Source organism: Pseudorasbora parva, chromosome 12 (genome assembly GCF_024679245.1).
Source record: "Pseudorasbora parva isolate DD20220531a chromosome 12, ASM2467924v1, whole genome shotgun sequence".
In the NCBI taxonomy this organism is placed as follows: Eukaryota; Metazoa; Chordata; class Actinopteri; order Cypriniformes; family Gobionidae; genus Pseudorasbora; species Pseudorasbora parva.
In genome coordinates, this window is record NC_090183.1 from 13,328,659 (window position 1) to 13,339,068 (window position 10,410).

At 33.3% G+C, this 10,410-nt stretch overlaps 2 protein-coding genes across 3 annotated transcripts; both read left to right on the forward strand.

Annotated features, from left to right (window-relative positions):
• The first annotated feature begins 843 nt into the window (after window positions 1-843).
• si:dkey-276j7.2 (cytohesin-interacting protein) lies at window positions 844-5,775 on the forward strand. The gene is made up of 8 exons (XM_067458316.1): window positions 844-1,013; window positions 1,210-1,250; window positions 1,357-1,411; window positions 1,685-1,787; window positions 1,879-1,969; window positions 3,143-3,209; window positions 3,440-3,506; window positions 5,344-5,775. The coding sequence occupies exons 1-8, from the start codon at window positions 864-866 to the stop codon at window positions 5,412-5,414; spliced, it is 645 nt and encodes a 214-aa protein (XP_067314417.1). The 5' UTR covers window positions 844-863; the 3' UTR covers window positions 5,415-5,775.
• A 2,066-nt stretch (window positions 5,776-7,841) lies between these two features.
• On the forward strand, window positions 7,842-9,952 carry LOC137093505 (ermin-like). Of its 2 annotated transcripts, XM_067458318.1 has the most exons (3): window positions 7,842-8,007; window positions 8,714-8,944; window positions 8,981-9,952. In XM_067458318.1, the coding sequence occupies exons 1-3, from the start codon at window positions 7,989-7,991 to the stop codon at window positions 9,196-9,198; spliced, it is 468 nt and encodes a 155-aa protein (XP_067314419.1). In that variant the 5' UTR covers window positions 7,842-7,988; the 3' UTR covers window positions 9,199-9,952. The 2 variants fall into 2 exon arrangements, with proteins under 2 accessions (XP_067314419.1, XP_067314418.1); XM_067458317.1 differs by having other exon boundaries at window positions 8,714-9,952.
• The last annotated feature ends 458 nt before the right edge of the window (window positions 9,953-10,410 follow it).

The following is a 10,410-nucleotide window of genomic DNA, read 5'->3' on the forward strand; positions in this document are numbered from 1 at the left end:
TGGAATAATTCTAAACCCTCTTTGAAGATCTTTATGGCTGATTTTCATTTGTATATTGAGTCTCTTTACTCCATTGATAACAAAAAATTTAGAGATACTCTTTTATTTGCTAAAGAGCTAAATTTAATTGAAAATTAAATATATGCTGTCTTCTTTTTGTTTATTTTTTATTATTATTATTATGTTTACTTTATACTATTTTTGTATCCTTTTATTTATCTGATCTTTTTGGATGTCTTGTTAAATATCTCATTGTTATGTTATATGTTCTAATAAATAAAATAAAAAATAATAAAAAACATTTTCAATGGTGAAAAAAAAAATAACATTAAAAAAATACAAATTTTCTTGTATTATTATTGAGAGGTAGAGATTCAGCTGATATAATGAGTTGTGTATAAACTTTATAAGTTAAAAAAGCATTTATTTGTTTGTTTTGTTGTTGGAGGCAGCAATGTAAAAACGTTTAAAATCTATAAAATAAGCTGAATTCAGGTATATTAAGTTATTTATTTTAGAATTTAAATCTGTTATTCATTTTTATAAACTCTCTATTTAATGTAGGGGACACATGTTCTGTCTGTTTTAAATACATTATTTAAATAATAATTCTACCCAAAACGTGCCAAAATTAAATATAAATTAATTAAAGTATTTAGTTTAAACCAGTTGCAAAGGTGATTTTAAACCTGATTCTCCGTAATTGTTCGCTGACAGACTTTTACAGTAAATTCAAAAGTTTGCAGTGAAGCCCCGACCGGGGACTTTACTGTTGTCACGTGACATCCGTTTATCAGAGGCGCGCGTTAAAAGCTGGAGAAGCGACGTTCTCAGCAGCAGAGATGTCAGCACACACTCTGAAGATGACAGCATCCGTTCAATACATAAGAAAACTGCTGGGGAAAAGCAGCTGCGCGACAAACAACTTGCTGAACACTGGACACAAATTACAGAAGAACACTAGTGATTATAAAACAATCAAGAACAAAGATGGAAAAAGTCTTAAAAGAAACGTAAGTGACTATTCCTTTTTTTCCTTTTTTTTCTCATTTCATTTATGCTTGATATTTTTATTATGATTCTGTTAATTATTTCATAAATTATATTGTTTGATATCTAATATTTAGTAGCCCATATAAAGGATATATTAATCTAGTAAGTAAATTACTTATTTAAATAATTACCAATTGTGTTGTTATTTTTTTCTAGGTTATGCAGTCCCAAGACAAGACATTGGAGCAGTGTATACGGTAAAAATATAAATTAATCAAAAATAGGCATACACAAAATCAACCAACACAGTTTTTTTCATTATCTTTCTTACTCATCTCACTCTCTTTCTCTCTCGGTTAACAGGAAAACTGTTGTTTTAAGAAGAGAAGAAAACGAAACTTTTGGGTTTGACATCCAGGTAACCTCATTACCCGCCCACCTTTTATCTCTCTCTCTCTCTCTCTCTCTCTCTCTCTCTCTCTCTCTCTCTCTCTCTCTCTCTCTCTCTCTCTCTCTCTCTCTCTCTCTCTCTCTCTCTCTCTCTCTCTCTCTCTCTCTCTCTCTCTCTCTTCTCATCCTTTTTTCCTTCATTCATTCAAGCATTACATGCCTGCCTGAGGGCTTATTATCTGTCAAAGGATAATTGGATTTTGGATTATGAATTGATTGGATCTTTACTCCTTGTCCACAGACAGACAGTGTTAAGAGAAGCATCAGCGCTGAGCAGGAATCGGGCTCATGTGTGTGTTGGGTGAAGGAGAACAGTCTCGCAGAGAGTAGTGGGTTAAAGACAGGTAAGTTATTAAGACACCTGCTCACTTTCTGTCAAGAACCAGTGTCATTTATACTTGCTTGTTGCTGAAATCTCTTTGTCTCTCACCTCAGGTGACGTTATTATCACAGTCAACAGTGTGTACATTGCTGAATTCACTCATCAGCAGATCAAGGATCTGGTTCAGAAGTCCGACCTCTTAATGTAAGCCTGAACACTATTGAATATTTTGATGTGTTAAACCTTAAATAAAAGTTAAATACACTGTATTTATTTATTGTTTTTATCCGGTACATGACAATATCATACAAAACAGATTACAGATTACCAAAATATACTGTAATTAAACGTATTAATGGAAAAGGAATGTCAAAATTATACTGTACTTTGCCAGACTAACTGGGACTAGTCAAAGCACTTGCATATTTTTGGGTTGATTTATATTGCTCTCATGAATACATTGAATAAATGTGATGTAAAATGAAAATTAACAGTAAAACCAGTTCATCGACTCACTTAACCTCTGTAGTGTAAAACATGTATGTTTGTAAATAAATGAATTTATGGTTAAATTCTAGTAATGAAAACATTGTTAAAATAATTATGTATATTTATAATAATAATATTCTGGGTGATTTGACTTTTTTGCCATTGAAATGACTTGGAAAAAGTGTCCCTATCAATCTGAATTCACTCTATATTTGATGTAAAATGATTTATAAAGGTTATTTAGCTATTATAGTTTATATTTTATTTATATAGTTTTAGCCCGTTTTTACATTAAATTTAGCAGGATTGTATTACAGTGTTTTTACAATATTACAATATTTGTATTCATTCTCACAAAAGCTGCTAACATGACAGAATGTGTGTGAGTGGGTATATAATGGCACAATTCAGAAGCAGCAGTAAGTTCAATTAATGCTAGTTTTATTGTCATTACTTAAAGTGGGAATGAAACGGAAGCTGCGTTAGTCTTTTCTTCCATATTGTGATTCATATCTTGGTGAAAAGGAATCTCGAACAGGAAAAAAAATGTAGGTGCTAGACTTGATTTTGTCCATTGGGAATTAATGGCTATTTTGATGGTTGGGATTTGCTACCGCTCTGATGTCATGTAAGTGACCGGTTGCCCTGCCCTTACACCAGTAAAAATGTCATCAGAGAAGACATGTTTATGTGATAGAGAGGGGAAGTTATTTTGATTAAAGATTTAAAAAGGCACATACATTTGCAAAACACACAAATCATTTTCAATTTTGACTTTAATATACCATGTGAACCAGTCAAAATCTAATAACACTATTGTATTTTTTAAATTGTAAATGCCTCTTGAAATGAATATAATCTTTTGGTCTTCTTTTTTGTGGACTGTAGGATGGAGATTATCAGAGGGGCTACAGAAAAGCAGAGACAATTGCTTGGCAAGCTTCATCTCCTGCAGGTGATTTTCAATAACATAAGTCCACTTTTTGTGCCGTAATGATGTATTTTTTATTTAAAAAAAACAATCATTCTTGTCCTGACTCTGTTTTGCGTAACTTGCATATCAAGAGTTATTTACAGTAATTATGTTGTATTTGGGAACTCTGAATCGTGCACGAAGTTGGTTTCCTCTTGCTTAACTTTTTTTCTTTTTCTGTGTTTCCCCCTCACATTTACACCACACAACAGCGACAGTTTACAGAGAAATGCGAAGAGCTTCAGACACTTGTCACAGAGGAAGCGCATCTAATAGGAGGTGTGTGTTCATAAATGTTTGTGTGTGAAACCGAGGCAGAGATGTGGGCATACTCTACCCACAAGAGAAACGCATCATTTCCCCATAAAGCCACAGTCTGTCCTCAAGATACAAACAAAAGCATCAAGAGATACCTGTGTGTGTGTGCGCGTGCGTGCGTGCCATGTGGGGAGTGTGCGTGTGTGCTTCTAGAAATTCTACTTTTAAAGGAAGATACTTTGCTGACAATTCTTATCACTGTTCTGAAGTGAAAACTGTTTTGTCAGGCCATCTAAAATGTGTTTAATGTGGTATCAACTGCATATATGGAAGCTTGTTTGTCACAGGACAAAAATAAAGAACACAACTGCGAACACAATCCACGTAACGTTAACACAAGATTATAAACAGAGGAGAACTAAGGGCTCAAATATACAAAGGGGAAGTACTTATTTACTTCTATAAGGTAGCTTACGTATTTTTAAAGCTACACTGTGTAACTTTTTTAGTTTATTCTTCGCTAAAAACACTTAGTTCTTTCAAAAATATATGTGCTTATTAATGTATATTTACTTCTTTCAAGTAATAAAGTATTCTCGTAAGTTTATAATATGCCAATGAAAATACATACGGGTGAGGGGTTCGAATGCTGGTCGCCATGTTGCCCCTCCATCTTGAAAGTACATTAGCCAAAGAGGGACATACCCGTAAATTCAAGCTTCGCCTTTCGCGTTTTAACACTCGATGGCACCGTGTCGAATGTGAAGAGGAGGATTGCCATGTTAATCTTGGACTAAATCGGCCACCGTAGGAGTTAAAACGAAATCAGAATTGAGAGGAACAGAAACTATTATTCACTGGATGGTCTTATACCTTTTCACCGCTAGATGGGGGAAAATATCACGCAGTGTAGCTTTAAGTTACGCCACTTCACTGCCATACACAAATCCTCTCCCGTGGCCTCATGAGATCAGAATCCAGAATCACACAGGAAGTAGTAGGTCATCCGGGCACATTTTGCCTACTGTTTTATGAGTACTATGAATTCAGACGTACTACTTTTGTCACAGAGTGTTTTTCACATACTATATAGTAGAGAAGTATGCGATTTCGGATGCTGCCAAAGAAAACTAATACCGTGTGTACACCGGACGGGAGCCGCAAGATGCGACAAAACACAATAAAACTGGTTATAATCAGTGATTCTGTCATCACTGGATGCGGTGCATGCAACTGACATGTTGTAAGGAGACCGTTTACACGACACCATTTTCAACTAAAAACTGAAAAATGTTATGGGTGTTTTTTTTTTTTTTGACATTCATTTACATGACAATGTTGTTTGGAGGCCTGAAAACGTTTTTAAAAACGGGTTTCAAAGTGCATGTTTTTGAAAACAACACCATTATTGTATCTTGTGTAACCTATAAAAATGCAAATTTGTGAAACCAGTGACGTCATCCGCATGCATATTCCGTTTTCAGTCTATAGGCGCGTAGTGCTTTTTTACAAACTGGAAGCGCCAACTACTGGCCTGGCATACGTAATACTGCGTTTTTAGTCATTTGACGATTAATGTGAAATTCAACATGACCATAACTTCCTTAATTCATCAGAATGCCAGGTCAGAACTTTACATAACAGGACAGGAATTAAATGAAAACATGTTATTACACAGAATAGCATAATGCTTAATGAGAAATATTAATACATTACATTACAAAATTATGTTGAAAAATGAATTCATATTTTCAGAAATATGAAAACCATTGTTGTTTCATTTGAATTATATTCTATTATCTTCACACAAACAAATTATTGGCAATAGATTAAAACAATCGTTTCCTTTGTTTTTCAGGTGCCATGGAAAACATTCAGAAGCCATATGCCCTTCTTACACAATCCTCTGCTAACAGTTTGGATATATAATTTTATTCCACTTACAATATAATCAAACACACCAATATAAGGTTGTGGGCTTCACTGAAAGTAAACTCTACTCCGGAACCATTTTAAAGTTACAAGACTTATGGCCAGATGGTCAAAGAGTCCCTGTTGAGACAGGATTATTGCACTGGCATGATACTTAGCACAAAATGTATGTGTAATATGGAATTATTAAACTATTTATTTTAATTATAGTGCATTTGTATTAGCTATCCTCTATTTGTGTATTTTGCACTATTAAGCAGTCATTTGCAATGATCAATTTATTTAATTTACTGTATTTGTATCTATATTTTGTCTAAATGTGTTGTGTATTTATACAAAGTGTTTTAAAATATGTATTCATTTTAATATTTATAGACTGTGTCTTTAATAAACTTTTGTAATTGCAGTTGTAGCACAAGCTGGTTTTGCTTTGGCTGTTTCCCACAGTTCACTTAATCTAGCTTGAATGTGGTTTGCATAAGTTGATTTGTCTGCTGTTTACTTCTGCTGATCATAGGTTTCCCAGATATCATCTCTGTCAGTGGTAAAATACCAGATGCATTCTCACTCACTCACCACATAGATCTTAATCCTGGCAGGAAGTGACACGTCATTGACGGTACATCCTGTCTCAAAGACAAAACCTTAGCATTCTCATCACTTTTATAAGACTTAATTGACAGTAAAATGATTGATGGATGCCTCATTCGGTTTTCAACCTCCATTTTTAGCTTCTTAAAGGACTTTGTAGAAGTTGTTGCAACATCTTTACAGTATGTATTGGATGGCAATCATATAAAGCTGAACTAAACTGATGTACACTAAACAACAAATGAAAGTTTTTACAGATTCATTGCATAATCCAGGGAATGTTGATCCAGGTTCATTCTGAAAAAGTTGTGTTAGAGTATCTAGTTAGTTATGTTTTTTTTTTTTTATTCAGAATACTTAAAATATCCCATAATATTTAGTTTAGTTTTCAGGCCTAAAGTCTATAAACAGCTGGTAAGAATGGACCTCATGGTTGTATGACAGACAGGCAATGCATTGGAAGACCATTATTTGTGCTGGTTTAAGAGATTATTTGAGTACTTTCCTAGACTAAAGAGAATAAGAGCATAAACTTGCGAAAAAGAGGTAGTTTACTTTAAAAAGAATACTTTAAATGTATACTTTAAAAAGAAAAGTTAAATGTAAAAATAGTTTTTGGCACACTGCATGTTAATCGCAGTTAAACGAAAATGTATTATAGTTTAAATTTATATTAAATATTGCAGTTAGCGGAACTTTAGAGCACTTTTTTTAATCCACTAACATGCACTGCACTTGTATGATCTTTATATAATTATGCTATATGTGCTGACAAGCAATTATGGAAAACATATATATATATATATATATATATATATATAAGCATGAAAAAAGATTATTAAAGCAATCATTTAAAATGTACACTTAAAAGGATAGTTCACCCAAAAATGAAAGTGTTGTCATCATTTACTCACCCTCATGTTCCAAATGTGTTGTTTCTTTCTTCTGTTGAGCACAAAAGATATTTTGAAGAATGTTTAAACCAGACAGTTGACGGTAGCCACTGACTTCCATGGTAGGAAAAAAAGTACTATGGAAGTCAATGGGTGCCGTGACTGCAGTCTACTGTCTGGTAACCAAGGTTGTTGTTGGGGCAGGTGGCTATAATAATATGTAGAGTGTAAAGTGGAGAGATATGACATGATGATCACAGCAATGAGAATCAGTGTGATGGCTGAACCCGAATTCAAGGTCAAAGTTAAGTTGTAACAGCAAAAATAAATATTAAAGTTTTGTCTTGTGGCTAAAGAAAATATACAAAAATATAAAAATAACCAAACTTAAAATGATACTTTGTCATTATTGTAAAATAAAAATGTAAGTTGTACCATAAAAAAAATGATTCATGGCCTCTATAAACAATATTTTAACTTTGTGTGAATGTAATTTTTTTTTATCTTGGGCAGAAGAACTATTCTGATTGATATTTAATTAAATTGTAAAGTTTTAACCAGATTAAAAATTATTGCTTGAGAAAAACTAATAAATTTAGCTGTAACAAATTACAGTATTTTTTTTAGGTTGGTCCAAAGTATAATTTTTTTGAATGTATTTGGCATCTCAATGAGATATTATAGAGTGTGTTAAACTAATATCCACCTGTCAGAAAGTGTGCTATCCTTATTTTACAACTTTAGAGTAGCAGAACACCAATAAATCTCCTGTTTTCGAGGAAGCTCAAAATAAAGGGTGCCACTTTTCAAACTGAATGTCATGTCTCATGCCCAGAATTAGAAGTCAAACAACACTGTTTTCAAACAATGGGGATGAGAATCTCATCGGCTCCGTCACTTGGAATGAGAATGAGGTTGCGTCACCCAATGCCAGCCAGATTCCATTGAGACGTGAAGGAAGGGACACGGACACAAGCTGCTCACCACAAGAGACTACTTCTGAGCATCCTTCTTCTTCAGAGTCCACTATCCTTTACAAGTCACAGGGACCAGTTTCAGACCCACTAGCAAACCTCACACAGTACTGATGAGCCAACAGGAACAAGGTAAGAGACATTATTAAGTAAGTACAGAGGTTTTAGAGTTTGCGTCAATGTGGTGGTTGGTTTCTGTGTTTGTACTGACAATGCAAATCTTTTCCATAGACTGGTCATTGGTTTTTAAATGTACAAGTTCACTTTTCACATTCAGGTGGTTCGGTTTACTTGTTCAAAAGTCTTTATCTTGAGGAGAAAAAAAAAATAGTTTTAATATGGTATTACTAAGATAAATTACAAAAGCAAAAAGAGAACTTCATTAACACTTTCAACATGTCATTTGAAAGATGTCTCGACGAGGTTACTTAAGACGATTTCTGTATTTATGTAACCTCATGGCACAATTTCCTAATTCTTTCATATTATGTAAGGCCTCTCATTGTTGAAACATCCAGGAAGAATATTGTACACACAGATCTCATTCGAGCAGTCACTTTGTTTAGTCAAATCAAATTAAAATTCCTCAAAACAACTTTGCATCTTTTGCCAAGTGTCTTCACCAAAAGTCCTTTCCTAATTTGGGCATGACTATTGTGTCTAATGAAAAGACAGAAACTGATTGGGTGAATAGGTTAAATCAGAGCGCAAGAAACACTATTTATTTGTTAGTTGTCATACAGAAACTGATCTATGTTATATTTGAGAACTGGCATTTAAATAAAAGAATTGTGTTTCTTTTCCTTTATCAATTTACGACAACTGCTGCCAATCACAGGACAGGAAGTGGCATCAATGGAGCAGAACAAGGACACATTAGTAGCTGAAAAAGAACAAATTAATGGTCAGACTGTAGATTTACCTCAAGAGACGACGACTTCTGAAGAGCCGGCAAATATAAGTGAGAATAATTCAGACAGGAATTATGAAGAAATAAGTGTGAATGAAGCAGACAAGAACGAAGAGGAAAAAAGTGCGAATAAAGCTGACAAGAATGAAGAGGAAATAAGTGTGAATAAAGCAGACAAGAATGAAGAGGAAAAAGCAAAGGAAGAAGAGGAAGAAAAAGAGGAAGAGGAGGACGGATTGGCTGAACTACAACAAGATGATTTCCAGGCTTCGGTTGAGATGTCAGGCCAGGATTACGAGAAGGATAAAAACAACCGTCCTGTTTGCAGGTACAACACTGTCTGCTATAGGAAGATTAAGAAAGGAAACACAATGCAGAGAATAGACGAGTTTGAGTCCATGCTGAACGTATAACAGTGGTGAATGTCGTCAGAGACATATACAAGAACTGAGTGGCGTCATCATGTATGTTGTTGTCATGTGGTATCTTCAAAATGTTGTGGTTGTTAATCTATAACATGCTCACATGGACAGTATTTTGTGACAGTTTATTATCGGTCTCTAACCTGCTATTACATTTTTGTAGAAATCAGTAGCTATCTTTAAAGCATCAAGAAAACACGTTTAAATTAGCCCTCATCTGGCAGTGAGTCTGAAAAACATTTATTTGTCTGCAAATTAGATTTTACATTCATGAATGCTCCTCCAAATAACCGTCTGTCTGACTAATCTTTATTGTGTAAGTGCAAACTCAACATGAATGAATTACTGGAACAGCTTACAGTTACAGTAATAATACAGTATGGAGGCATTATTGTATTCCTGTTGAAAATGTCAAAAATGTTTTGAGTTCTAATGTAAACGTTCTAATGTTGTGATTATGGGTTTATAGCTTTGCTAGTGCTCTCACATTTTTAAAATACAATACATAATAATCCATATTCAGATTTTTATATGTAATATATGCATATATGCATCTGTGATTATATTTTTGGAGAAATAGAGATTACATAGTTTTCTATAATCCAATAATGTTACAGGATATCTACAATACTAGAAACTGCATTCATGATCTGTTCAAGTTATTAAGTCTTTCTGAGTGCACAAAACCGCAAAATATGTTTGTTTTTTCTCCATTTATAACTAATTAAAAAAATCTGTGCAATTATTGGCTTTGAACTGAGTGTATGTTTTCCTTTTTTAACCAAATTGAGGTAACACATTTTAATGTATATAATATAATATAATATAATATAATATAATATAATATAATATAATATAATATAATATAATATAATATAATATAATGTAATATAATATAATATAATATAATATAGTATAATATAATATAATATAATATAATATACATTTCCTAACCACGAGATGGCGACATTGTTTTGTCTTGATGTAAAAGGTGAGGAAGAGGTTTTTATGACCTGTCTCCGTCTACTTTACAAATTGCATTTCTGGTAATATCTCTTCATTTGAATTTTGAACACTATATGAGATCGTATGCTTGTTTTTCTAAGTAAAATCCTGGCTGTTTTGTGTCCTGATATGCATATTTGTATAGAATTGAAACATTCATCATCTAAAGAAAATGCATGGTCATGGGTTATTTGTAAA